The sequence below is a fragment of the Bufo gargarizans genome, chromosome 1, assembly GCF_014858855.1.
Source record: "Bufo gargarizans isolate SCDJY-AF-19 chromosome 1, ASM1485885v1, whole genome shotgun sequence".
In the NCBI taxonomy this organism is placed as follows: Eukaryota; Metazoa; Chordata; class Amphibia; order Anura; family Bufonidae; genus Bufo; species Bufo gargarizans.
The window spans coordinates 559,813,953-559,827,608 of NC_058080.1; the positions used below are offsets into that span (position 1 = coordinate 559,813,953).

The 13,656-nt window shown below is 46.7% G+C and overlaps 1 protein-coding gene across 1 annotated transcript in view; it reads left to right on the forward strand.

Moving 5' to 3' along the window:
• Nucleotides 1-6,503: 6,503 nt before the first annotated feature.
• STX2 (syntaxin 2) overlaps nucleotides 6,504-13,656 on the forward strand; it is a 67,508-nt gene continuing 60,355 nt past the window's right edge. Inside the window, exon 1 of the mRNA XM_044275627.1 lies at nucleotides 6,504-6,674. Within this exon, the coding sequence (XP_044131562.1) occupies nucleotides 6,645-6,674 (30 nt within the window). The 5' untranslated portion in view covers nucleotides 6,504-6,644. The remainder of the gene's footprint in view (nucleotides 6,675-13,656) is intronic.

The following is a 13,656-nucleotide window of genomic DNA, read 5'->3' on the forward strand; positions in this document are numbered from 1 at the left end:
GGGCAGTGATGGAGCTGAAACATAGAGGCAGGGATCAGGTACGTATGATCACCACTGCATGTCCAGCCATGCTGTGGGGTAGTAAAAACATCAACCTCTTTCAGACCATCTCCCATTTAAAAGGGGATTGTCAAGTAAGAAAGTTTGAAAGTTATCGGCGGGGCTCTGATTGCTGGGTTGGGGGTCCTATGTTCAAATCCTGATGGTTTAGGAGCCCGTGCATGCACCCTGCTGCTTCATCCCTTCTCTATAAGACTGTTGGAAATAATGAAAGGCGCCCACAAGTCATATGTAGACACTTTCCTGGAGGAGGGTTGCTACAAACATGCTCCTGCACACTAGATTTGGAGAAGGTCTCTGGATAAGACATGGAACGAGGACATACTATTAGGGACTGTTCCCACAGTGGATTTTGCCCCCGGAATTTTGGTGCGGACAATGGGAGGGAGCACTGCAGTTCATGACTTGGCGGATAAAGGGGTTTCCCAGGCTTTTAATATTGATGACCTATCATCAGGGTAGGTCATCAATATCAGATCGGCGGGTGTCAGCTATATGAAGAGAAGGCACATGCCATGCGAACGTGCAGTCTCTTGTCTCTCTTCATGCTCGCTGCTGCTATGTCTATGGCAAGCAGGAAGAGAGACAGGACACAGCACACGCACGGTGTGCCTTCTATTCATACAGCTGATCGGCAGGGGTTCTGGGTGTCGGACCCTTCCAGAACTGATATTGATGACCTATCCTGAGGAGCCTGGAAACCCCTTTAAAAGAAGGAACCGTGCCAAGAAGGGATGTGTCTGCAGCATCTGAAATAATTAACTGTAGCAGAAACCAGATTTAGGTAGCATCAAAATCCGTTGTGTGAACGGCCCCTTAGGTTATAGCCCCCAAAACCAGGTATTTATTATAAAATAACAGTCCCAAACTATTTAATAACAAATAATCATGAATCAGTATTAATATAGATTGAAAGTCATCAGAACCTGTGGTTTTCAGTGAGACTGGACAGCAATCTCATGTGTTTGGGGTGTTACGACCCCCGATGTCGAAGGAAAGCAGGACTGGGCATGCTGGATCCTAAACCAGTCTGGCAGTGTAATATTTACATCTCCACATTGTAAATCCATGCATGCTTTGCCAAGTCGAGAGGAATATCTGTCATCTGAATGACCACTGAGCCGACAGCTATTGAATGAGCGTAAATGTGATGAAACTCTGGCAGCCAGAAGAAGAAATAGCCCCCTCCAGATATATTCCTTGTTCTAATTCACCTAGAACCTCAGTGTTGCAAGGCACAAGGCCTGGCCAAAACAGCAGAAATAATCATTAAATTATTCCCACTGAGAATATGAAAAATGAGGGGGGGGGGGGGGGAATAAAAAGTATAGTATGAATATTGTAGTAGTTAGCAGTATTTCCACTAGAGGGCGATGATAACCACAGGCAATTTGTTTTGAACTTGAGAAAGTTGCAAAAAATTGCATTTAAATAGCTTCATCATATTCCTAAAGCCACGATAAAAATAGAAATAATGTTATAAATAATAATACAAGATTATCTGACCATGCTCCCATAATGATAATCCGATCACATCAAACTCAGAGACAGGGTGCCCTCATAATGTCACAATATTACCCCCACAGACCAGTGACCAAGAGTATAAACCCCATAAAGAAAGCCAAAGAAGCCCCACAGAGAGTGACCTACTAGAGATCTGGGGGAGAAGGCTGCAGCATGAACACAGCCTTATCCAAAACGACAGCCCGAGTGCTTGTATATGCTGGACTGGCCCAACCAAGGTAATGTGTCAGTGAAAAAAACTGAAAGTACAAGGATGAGGTCCACGTCCGGTCCTTTTTTCCCTGATGTTTGCTAGGAAATCTTGAGTGTATATCATTAAGGGTATTTTTTTACCGATATGATAAACTGATCCTGATGCCACACAGACAGAAAACAAAACTTGCTTGCTTAATTTGCAGGGTGAGGTGAATTTTTAACCCTTTCACCCCTGATTTTTTTGCGTTTTCGTTTTGCGCTCCCTGCCTTCCAGAGCCATAACTCTTTTATTTGTCTGTACACATAGCCAAATGAGGGCTTGTTTTTTCGGGACAAGTTGTACTTTTTTTTCAGCGCCACCATTTAATATTGCATATGATATAGTGGGAATCGGGAAAGACATCCCAAATGGGGTGAAACTGCAACAAAAAAGCAGTTTTACGGGTTTTTTATTTGCGACATTCAATATGCGATAAAACTGATTAGTTACTTTTATTCTACAGGTTAGTAAAAATTCGGCAATACCATATATGTATAGTTTTTCTTGCGGTTTAATAGTGATAAAAAAATTAAAAAGTGGGAAAAAAAATTTTTGAGCCATATTTTGACCCCTATAACTTTTTTTTAATTATGTGTATGGAGCTGTATGGGGCATTATTTTTTGTGGGGCGATCTGAACTTTTCATTGATACCATTCTGGGGTGTGTATGACTTTTTGATCACTTTTTATAAAAAAAAATGTAGAAAATGAAGAGAGCAAAAATGGCGAATCGGCCTGTTGGATGCTTTTTTCCTTTTTGCTGTTTGCCGTATGGGGAATATATTTTATATACTATAGGCGTTTTCGCACATCGCGACACCCATGATGTGTATTTTTTTACATTTTTTTGTTCTTTTATTTTTATTTTGGTAAAGGGGAGTGATTTGAATTTTTATGTTTTTTATTTTTTAAACTTTCTTTTATAGGGAGCTATAACAATCAATCATCTGCTTGCTATTATCATAGAGTCCAATGCACTCGCATTGGAGTTTATGAAGATTTTACTACTTTCCTATGGAGCCCTATTACAGGCAATGGCTCCATAGGAAATACTATGCAGCAGCCTCCTGTCATTCACAAAGATGGGGGCTGCTGCACACAAGCTCCGGCTCCTCCGATCACCACACGGGGGAGCCGGAGCACCACCTAAAGCGAGCGCTTTCAGTTTTCAGCGCGCTCAGATGCATCTGAGGGGTTAAATGTCCGCAAATGGCATTACAGCGCTCAGGAGCGGGCGCCATCTTTAAAGAGGGAGGGAGGAGGTTAAACGGCACCATTATCAAGTACATCTGATATATTATATAACTTGATTACATTTTATCTGCGATTGCATTAAAGGGGTTTTCCCAGACTTTTTTTTTTTTTAACTAATGACCTATTATGCTCTGGTCAATAGTATCTGATCAGTGGGGGTCAGACACCCGGGACCCCCGCTGATCAGCTGTTTGAGAAGGCACCGTCACGCACAGTAGCCGTGGCCTTCTCGCAGCTTTCTCTAGGCCGTGTGACATCATGTTTATTGGCCACACGGCCAAGGTGCAGCTCAGCCTCAACCTTGTTGAGCAGGGAGAAGGCTGCGTCGGAAAAAACTGATTCAAGTTATATAAAATATGAGCTGTACCTGAAAATGGTGCCATTTAAAAATTCGCCTCACCCTGCAAAATAAACAAGACCTCTTATGGCTATGTTTCGGAAAAATACAAATTCTAGACTTTTAAACTGCAGAGATGCGGCTAAGGCCTCATGCACACGGACGTTTTTTTTTGCGGTCCGCAAAAACGGTTTCCGTTGTTCCGTGATCCGTGTCCGTTTTTTTCTTCCGTGGGTCTTCCTTGATTTTTGGAGGATCCACGGACATGAAAAATGAAAAAAAAATCTAAGTCAAGTTTGCCTTTGAAATAATAGGAAAAAACGGACACGGCTCACGGACACGGATCACGGACGCGGATGACAATCTTGTGTGCATCCGTGATTTTTCACGGACCCATTGACTTGAATGGGTCTGTGAACCGTTGTCCATGAAAAAAATAGGACAGGTCCTATTTTTTTCACGGACTGGAAACACGGATCACGGACACGGATATCAAACAGTGCATTTTCAGATTTTTCCACGGACCCATTGAAAGTCAATGGTCCGCAGAAAAAAACTGAACAACGGCCGCGTGTGCATGAGGCCTTAGGCAGGGTGCTGAGTCTCCTTAAAGAGACCATCCTTGTATGGAGACTTACTGGAAGTGATCCATGGTATGGAGACTTAGGCTAGGGCTACACAACGACATGTGTCGCGCGACAATTTTTATAATGATAGTCTATGGTGTCGCACTGCGACATGCTGCAACTCTGACACGACAGTCGCAGTGCGACACCATAGACTATCATTATAAAAATTGTCGCGTGACACATGTAGCAGTGTAGTTGTGCCTTATGTGTCACGCGACACATGTCGTCGTGTAGCCCTAGTAGCCTTATTGGCAATGCTCCATGGGAAACGAATATACAAAGAGGTATCTCCCAAGGAAGAGAACCATCTCACAAGTGCCACCTCATAGAAGTGGCTCCAACTTACCGACAAGCCTTGGAATTATCTTCCCTTGTCAAATCCTAAGGCTTATTGGAAAGTCATAGGGAGCCACTTCCAAGTGTTTTAGGCCTCGTTCACATTTCCATGTCCATTTGATAATCAGACTGTGCGTCATAAATGACGATGTCTATGGTTGGTCCGTGCGTCCGCTTTTTGCCCTCCGTATTCCACGGACCCTGCTCAGATGAAAATTATTTCATATCAGTGGTGAAAAATGGACCAAACATGGATGCCATCCAAGTTGTCTCAGTGTTTTTCACGGACCCACAGACGATAATGGGCATGTTTGCTCCACATCACGGACCATAGTAGTGCATGTCTCTGTGAGTTTTTCACTGACCAAAGGGCAGTAATAAAAAAATTACTCATATGTGAACAGACACATTCAAATCAATGGGTACATGTGCTGTCTGCGAAAAAAAAGACAGCACGTGTCAGTGAAAAACGGAACTTCCCAAAGCCCCGTTCAAAGGACTGTATTTTTAGTTTAGTTAGCATTTTTTGCAGATTGGATGCAGATCCATTCATTTCAGTGGGGCCGCAAAAAAAGTGTCTGCATATGTATATTGTATGTATGTCTACTCTACAGTCCAGCAAAAAAGATAGAACAAGTCCTATTCCTGTTTGTTTTGCCGAAGAGAATAGGCAGTTACATCTGGTCCGCAAAAAAACGCATGCAACACTGATGTTATCCATCATTTTTGCGGCTCTGCATAATGCCTCATTCACACATCAGTGGTTGTGAGCCAAAACCAGGACTGGAGTCTCCATAGACATAAGGTATAAGGGAAAGATCTGCACCTGTTCTGTGTTCTGGACCAACACTTGGTTTTGGCTCAAAATCACTGATGGAAATCACTGACTAAACACTGATGTGTGAATGAGGCTTAATACATATGAATGCACCCTGATACTGATGACTCCCGGCACCCCACTAGATCAACGCTGTGGCCTCTTCCTAGGCCACTGACGTCACATACATCGGTCACATTCCCTAGGTGAACGGGACAGAGCTCCACAGCCGCTATACAACGGATGGTGATGTGCTTGGCGAGCTGTGAGGAGGCCACGGGGCTCTCTGGAGCTCCATAGCCTCCTCAAACAGGACCCTCACTGATCACCTACTGAGGGTAGGTCGTATGTATTAAACACTCGGACAACCCCTTTAAAGGAGTTATCCAAAGTCTAACACATGCCCCCCAATGCCTGGGCCCTTATATAGATTATACTTACCCCGTTCCCCGGCACCCGCGTTGCTCCTGACCCCCACAGGGCCGCTGCTGCATCTCCCCACCGCGTGGATCAAAACATCTGGCGACAGGGGAGCAGCCAATAGCAAGCCGCAATGGGGATGAGCCTCCCTAGCATCGCGGGAAATGCAGTGGCGGCCATGGAGCGGGTCAGGAGCAACGCAGGAGCCGGGAAGCAAGGAAAGTATAAGGCCTCATGCACACGACCGTTGTTTTGGTCTGCATCCGAGCCGCAGTTTTTGCCGCTTGGATGTGGACCCATTCACTTAAATGGGGCCGCAAAAGATTCGGACAGCACACGGAGTTGCTCCTTTTCGTGGTGCACAAAAAATAAATAACTTGTCCTATTCTTGTCCGCGCTTTGCGGACAAGAATACGCATTTATATTAAAGGCTGTCCGTGCCGTTCCGCAATTCGCGGACGCCATCTGTGTTTTGCGCAAAACACACCACGGTCGTGTGCGTGTGGCCTAAGTAATATGCTATTCATATGCATATTTCTGGAGCACCTGTTCTACTTTTATAGAAGTCAGATAAAGGGGAGAGGCAGAGGGCGGTTTTTTATTTAATCACATTTTTTTTACTGAAAAGTTTAAATTTAAATAAGAACTAAAACTGTCAAGTTGTCAGAAATGCAGAGAGTGGGGCTTGGAAGTATGGGCCCCTCCTTACACACTGACTCCGTACATTCCCTGACAGCGGACGAGGACACCCGGGATTTCTCCTCAGGCTCTCGGTGTAATCCCGCTCTGCAGCACCCTCGTGCGGTACAGCCCACACTGACATGACCACGCCCACTCATCCTTCTCCCTTGCCGAGCTCCGACTTGGCAAAAAGAGGAGCAGAGAACGCGCATGCGTAATTGCCTCTGTTCCCCCTCCTGCTGCTGCTCCCAACAGCGGTGGTTGCTGTGGTACCGGGCGGAGGGAAGTAGGCGGTAACCCTCCGGACAGACACCGGTAAACAAGCCTCCTGGCTGAGCGGAACGTTCGGGCATGAGGGACCGGCTGACTGAGCTGTCAGCGGTAAGTGCTGCACGAGACGCTGGGAAGTAACGGTTCTGGGAGTGAGTGCGGTGTAATGGACGCGCCCGTGTGCGGTTATGAGGCGTTATCTGTGTACAGCGTAGAAGCCGCCTCAGCTGTGCGACATGTGCATAGGACTGTCTCAGCAGGCTGCAGCATACAAAGTCCAGGAGGAGGTGACAGTCTCTGGGCTCTTCTAGGACTGTGCCCAGGACTTCCCGAGGTGTGGCGGTGCCGAGTGTCATTGGGCTGTGTTCACATCTGTCAGGAACCAGATCGGCTCCTGTTCAGATGTTCAGTCTGAGCCCTTAGTCCAGGGCTACACGGCGACGTGTATTGTGCGACAGCGAGCTTGCGACTGTTTTCGAACAGTGACTTGGTGGTAGTCACACAGATAAGGCTACTTTCACACTTGTGGCAGTGTGATCCGGCAAGCAGTTCCGTCGTCGAAACTGCCCACCAGATCCGCCATTTTTTTCACAGTTTGCGCAGACCGGAAAGAGGGATCCGTCCTTCAGGTGTTTCTTAATGCCGGGTCTGGCACTAATATATGTCAATCTATTGTCGCGCGACAACTGTAGCATGCTGCGGTATTATCTCCGTCCTGAAAAGGCAAAAAGTCTGAACTGATTGCCCTCCATTCAGAATGCATTAGGATAAAACTGATCAGTTCTTTTCCGGTATTTAGCCCTTAGAACGGAACTCAATGCTGGAAAAGAAAATCGCTAGTGTGAAAGTACCCTTACGCTCTCCCTTTCCGCTATTGAGATCCGTCATATAAGTGGGAGAAAAACCCTTCTGTTTTGTCCCCCTTCGTTGTCAATGGAGGAGAAAACGGAACAAAACGGAATCCCCCAGAATACGTTCCGTTCCATTTGGTTGCATGCCCACCGCGATGTGATGCGGAGCAAGATGGATCCGTCCTGACATACAGTGTAAGTCAATAAGGACGGAGCTGGCACAATAGAAAACGGATCCGTCCCCCATTGACTTTCAATGGAGTTCATGACGGATCCGTCTTGGCAGTATTACAGATAATGCGACCGGATCTGTTCATAACGGATGCAGACGGTTGTATTATCAGTAACATAAGAGTTTTTTTCTGATCCATGACGGATCCAGCAAAAACGCTGGTGTGAAAGTAGCCTGAGTCGCTTTTTGCCCACCACTTCGATTAAAGTCAATAGAGTAAAAGTCACGTGATTTATGACCTGCCCCCCAATGTCCAGCAGGGGTGGATTTTCTGCCACAGAGGCGTGGCGGTATGTTGTGTGTCACATTACAAGGCCATTGCCCATTGTTGGGAGCAGTGAAGCCTTGGGGCTCATGCGCACCACCGTTGTCTGGGTCCCTATTCGCTTCAACGGGGCCACAAAAGATGTGGATGGCACGCCGGGTGCTGCCCGCATCCGTTGCTCCGTTCCGTGTCCTATTGTCCATTTTGCGGACAAAAATAGGCATTTCTATCATGGGCTGCCCGTTCCATTCTGTAAATTGCGGAACGCATCCGTGTTTCAAGTTGCTGACCGCCAAACAAGTCGCGGACATACGGATGCAGAAAGCACACAGATGATCCACGTCCGTTCCACATATGGGTAGAAGATGTCCTATCCCTGAGGCCTAAGACGTGTGTCCTCTGCCTTGTCCCAGGTACAGCACCACACCTGTCCATGTCTGGTATTGCAGCTTGTCTCCATGGAGTACATGGGGCTAGGCTGTAATGCCGCACACAACCTATGGATGGGGGGGAGCTCTGGAGCCATGTTTTTCTCAGTTTGTACAATCTTCTTAAATGAATTGTCCAGCTTTTTTATCCCTTTTTTTTTTTTTTAAGGTTCATCCCCAGGATGAAAGATTCGGATTGTCCCCAGTGTAATAATGAGTAGAACAGAATAAGGGGGAACGAATCCTTCTTCGCACATTCAGTTTCCTGTGTAATCAGGCCAGTGCAAACGAGCGCTGATGGATGCGTGATCAGGCAGTGTAGTACTACACACAGACCTGTATCAGAGGATGATACGGTACTATATGTTCTCGGCTTTATTCCAAATTTGGAGCAGTTTTCACCGTAATTCAAATTATTATGCCCCCCCCCCCAACCTCTCGTCATACTGCCCCCTTTGGACAGCGCTCCCATCCATAAAATAAATGGCTGCAGACTGAGGGGTACGTGACCATCATCGCACCTCCCCCATAGATCTGCACACCTGTCAGGAGTCGCGTGCACCACGTTTCAGTGAAGGAGGCATGGTGACGCAGCTGGTCGCACGACCTTTCATCTGCAGCCATTTTGGAGTGGCTTTAGTTATTGTGAAAAAGGCCTCAGACTTGTAATAAGGCTGAGTGAGGAGGTGCCAGATGGTCCTCTGTGGGGGCTTTCACATGCCACAGGTATTTAACAGGGGCCTGCAGAAGTCCACGTGCCACCAGAGCACTTCCATTCAGGTGACTGATTTCCAGGTACCATTAGAGCAGTGATTCCCAACCAGTGTGCCTCCAGCTGTTGCAAAACTACAACTCCCAGCATGCCCGGACAGCCTTTGGCTGCAGCTGGAGGCACACTGGTTGGGAATCACTGCATTAGAGGGTATTATTGGGGGTCATTTACTAACATCACTACTCCTGTTTTTGCAAGACCGCTTTTTGTGATACTTTGTCACACGGGCATTTTTCTGCTGTCCTTGCCACTTGGGAGTGATGGGGGTCGGGCGGAAAAGAGGATTGAAAATGACCCCGGTCAGAGGCTGGTGCACTTTTCACTCCAGGCGCACGGACTGGTCACTTCATAGACTCCTCAGCATTGCAAGGCCGTGTTCACATCTGCGCTGTGTTCGGGCAGAGGTACAGACTGCCGGAGTTCCCTGTATCCGGTATAGCCCGATACCACCGTGCACTGCTGGGTTCCCATTCACTATAATGGCGGGGGTCCGCCACTTTCCGGCCAGACAAAAATGCTGCATGTAGTACTTTTCGTCCATCTGTAAGCCGGCACGTATCCTGGATACAGTGAACTCCTCCACCAAAACAGACTGCCGGGGTTCACAGCGCAGGCGTCAGTGCACCCTCACACCAGGTTCACATCACTGTTTGGCTTTCCCTTCTTCTGATCCGTCAGAAGAACATAAAAAATGGGTTCTTTTATTTTGAGCATCAATTACGATCAGTTTGTGCCACTTTTGAGATTAGTTATTTTTGATGGTTGGGAAAGTACTTTTGCAGGACTTTTTCCAACGTCAAACAGACAGAAGTGACACAGAGTGATCCTAATGGATGCTCAAATAAAGAAGCCACTTTTTTCTGTTCTTCTGATGGATAAGAAAGAAGGGAAAGCTAAACAGTGACGTGAACGAACCCCAAGATGGCAATTTCCATGGGCAGTGCCATGAAGAGGCCTTCACAAGGGAACGTCCCTCTGGCCCTACTCTTGGCATTCTGATGTGAGATGACACGGTGTACGGTAGCTGATTCCTCTAGTCTTCATTTCTGGTACACAAACAGCTCAGCGTTACATTGTTTTGGTCATGGAACCAGTGGTTTGGCCATTTCTCCAAAGTGTTCCAGGAGCCGTATTTCAACCAATCAAGCCAGACCGCATGTTGCTCGTGCTACTGTGAGCAGCCTGCATGGCCTAAACGTGCTACCATTGCCTGCAGTGTCTCCCATCAAGCACATCTGGGACGGCATTGGTCGACAATTACATAGGGAGCTGCCAGCTGGAGATCTTGATGATTTGGGGCTCAAGCGCTTTTGGCGTGGCAGAACATTCCTCAGACAACCATTGATAACATCTCAAAGTATGGCAGTGCGGGTTTATCTGTGAGTGGCGCTCATACTCCATACTGAATACATTGAGAGATTTTTAACATGTCTATCCATCCTGTGATTCCCATCATTCTATGACGTTTCCTTCTTGGGGCCCCTTTCACACGGGCGAGATTTCCGCGCGGGTGCAATCCGTGAGGTGAACGTATTGCACCCGCACTGAATCCCGACCCATTCATTTCTATGGGGCTGTTCACATGAGCGGTGATTTTCACGCATCACTTAGGCCCCATAGAAATGAATGGGGTTGCATGAAAATCGCAAGCATCCGCAAGCAAGTGCGGATTCGGTGCGATTTTTCACGCACGGTTGCTAGGAGACGATCGGAATGGAGACCCGATCATTATTATTTTCCCTTATAACATGGTTATAAGGGAAAATAATAGCATTCTGAATACAGAATGCATAGTACAATAGCGCTGGAGGGGTTAAAAAATAAAATAAAAAATAATTTAACTTGCCTTAATCCACTTGCTCGCGTAGCCGGCATCTCTCCTGTCTCTTTCTTTGCTGATTGCACTCAAAGGACCTGTGGTGACGTCACTCCGGTCATGATGGATCATGTGATGACCGGAATGATGTCACCACAGGTCCTGTTCCTGCACACAGCTAAGGCTACTTTCACACTTGCGGCAGGACGGATCCGACAGGCTGTTCACCATGTTGGATCCGTCCTGCGGCTATTTCGCTGTGCCGCCGGACCGCCGCTCCTTCCCCATTGACTATAATGGGGGCGGTGCACGGCGAAAGCCGCCGGACTTAAAAGCCTGACATGCAGTCGCGATCAAAGTGGACTAAGGTCAGTTAAATTGTTATATATTTTTTTTTTAACCCCTCCAGCACTATTATACTATGTATTCAGAATGCTATTATTTTCCCTTATAACCATGTTATAAGGGAAAATAATAGCAATCTATAGAACAGAAGTTCGGGTTTGGGTACCAAACATGTGCGATTTTTCTCACGAGAGTGCAAAACGCATTACAATGTTTTGCACTTGCGCGGAAAAATCGCGCATGTTCCCGCAACGCACGTCTGAAAGAGGCCTTGGAGTTGCAGTTCCAGTGTTGAGGAGTGTCTAGGTCAGGGGTGCACAACCTGCGGCCCTTGATACCATTCTGTGCGGCCCCCAACCATCTGGTAACAGACATGTATGCCTATGTCTTATGGCTGCTCATATGTATTTTTCAGGTATTTCTCCCATTAGAGGGGAGTCCTGGAAGTGTAACTAGACATTAATGGTATATAATGTGTGTTCAATATGCCAAAAGTACAATATTTCAGTTGTTAATACACCTTTTAAATTTTCATTTCGGCCCTCGTCATTGGTTTAGTCTGGCAATGTGGCCCCCAACCAGGAAACGTTGTGCACCCCTGGTCTAGGTGAAAAATGTTTTCTGTGACACAATTGGAAACTGACCTGAGTAGAAGGAAAAGGAAATCCTTTGCTCGCGGAAATAGTTTGCTTTGTCCATCTGTTTAGATTCAGTTCAATAGTTTTTTTTTTAGTAGTGGGAGGAAAAGAGGGTTTCAGACCACAGATACACTTGTCTAAAGCTGCTCGCTGTACGCAGGGACCCTCCGCCCAACAGGAGAAATGAGGGCACAGGAGGACTGGGCATGTACCTTATGCTTTCTTGTGCAGAGTGATAAGGCACTGAGGATTAAAGGGGTCCCGTCACCGCTTCTGACATGTCTGCTGTAGTAACTGCTTGCATTCTCCGTCTAATAAGTCAGGAGCATTATTCTTATGACTCTGTGATGTGCCATTCCTTTATTATTCCTGCTAGAAGTTCTGAAAGAATTGCTAGCAGTTTGCAATGCAGGTCCAGATGGGTGTTACCAGTTAGGTGTGTCCCTGCACAGTCTGGCAGTCGCAGCACTGACTGGATAGTGTCAGACTGTGCATGGAAGACATGTCAGGAGATGCTATGTGTTCTCATGGTATGAGTTTTATATATATATATATATATATATATATATATATATAATCAAATTTTTTTTTTTTTTACTGTCTAAAAGAAAAACTGTTTGCTGCGCTGTAATTGGTTTCTATGGGTGTCATAATTCTTGATTAACCTGTGGCCGATGGTTCAGCATCCCTTTACACACTGCAGTATTGAGCAGACACGCTCCTCCCGTTCTCAGCAGTGCCAGTCTCTGCCCAGGACAAGCTTCAGAGTCATTGGTGCCATGAGATGTGGAAATAATAACCTAAAGCTGTTTGACTATACAGCAGTCCTGCAGTTTTCAGCAGCAATACATCTTGAATGCCACAGATTGTAAAAAAAAAAAAAAATCTCTGCATCTCAGTCACTTATCTACCAAGACTCCTCTGCACCCTGGAGAACAAAGTTCTGTCTCTGTTCCCAGAGTGTGGGGGAGGGGCAGTAATCGATCATGTTTCACTCCTAGCCTGTAGGAGTCCTCTTTGGGGGCTATGGTCTCTCCTCAGCCAGGATACACATCTGTGCATTTAGCCTCTGGTGAAAAATATAAATCTGAAAAGAGATGTATACAGTGAATGTTTGTTTTATTTTTTGTTTTGTTATTTATTTATTTTTCCCAGCGCCTCCACAACGGCACTCACAGAAGGGTGTCCCCGCCTCCCCAGGACAGGAAACAACGTAGAAGCTCAAATTTAAAAGGGCCCCCTCCCTTTACCTGCTTCAGTTGTTGTTTCCTGTCCTCAAGGGATCGCGTGGGAACCACTCCTGCAGTGTCGGGAGTACAAGTGAAATTTTGCACGGCTTGTCAGTTTGCCTCATTTGGGAGGGTCTGTGCATGGGACAGGGATTGAAGAGGGCCTGGCGCCTCTGTCCCGTTCCTTTTGGCGTAAGCCCTTCAGTGAAGGCAGCCCCGGGATCCGCTTCCCCGGTGACGGTACCTGGGGAAGCGAAGGATCGCACCTGCATGCGCCTAACAGGCTAGAACTTCTGGGCAGAGTTCTGCTTTGCCAGGTCTCTGCACGTCACTTCTGCCAGCACATGACGTCAGAGACCTGGAGGAATGTCGGGAGCAGGGAATGCAGTAGACAGCGTCCTGCATGTGCAGCATGTCCGCTCCCTTGGAAGTTCCTGACATGTCCCGCAGACCTGTGGATCCTTCTGCCGCCCAAAGCCTGGTAAGCCTCCTAACAGTTGTGTCTCACATGTTGCCT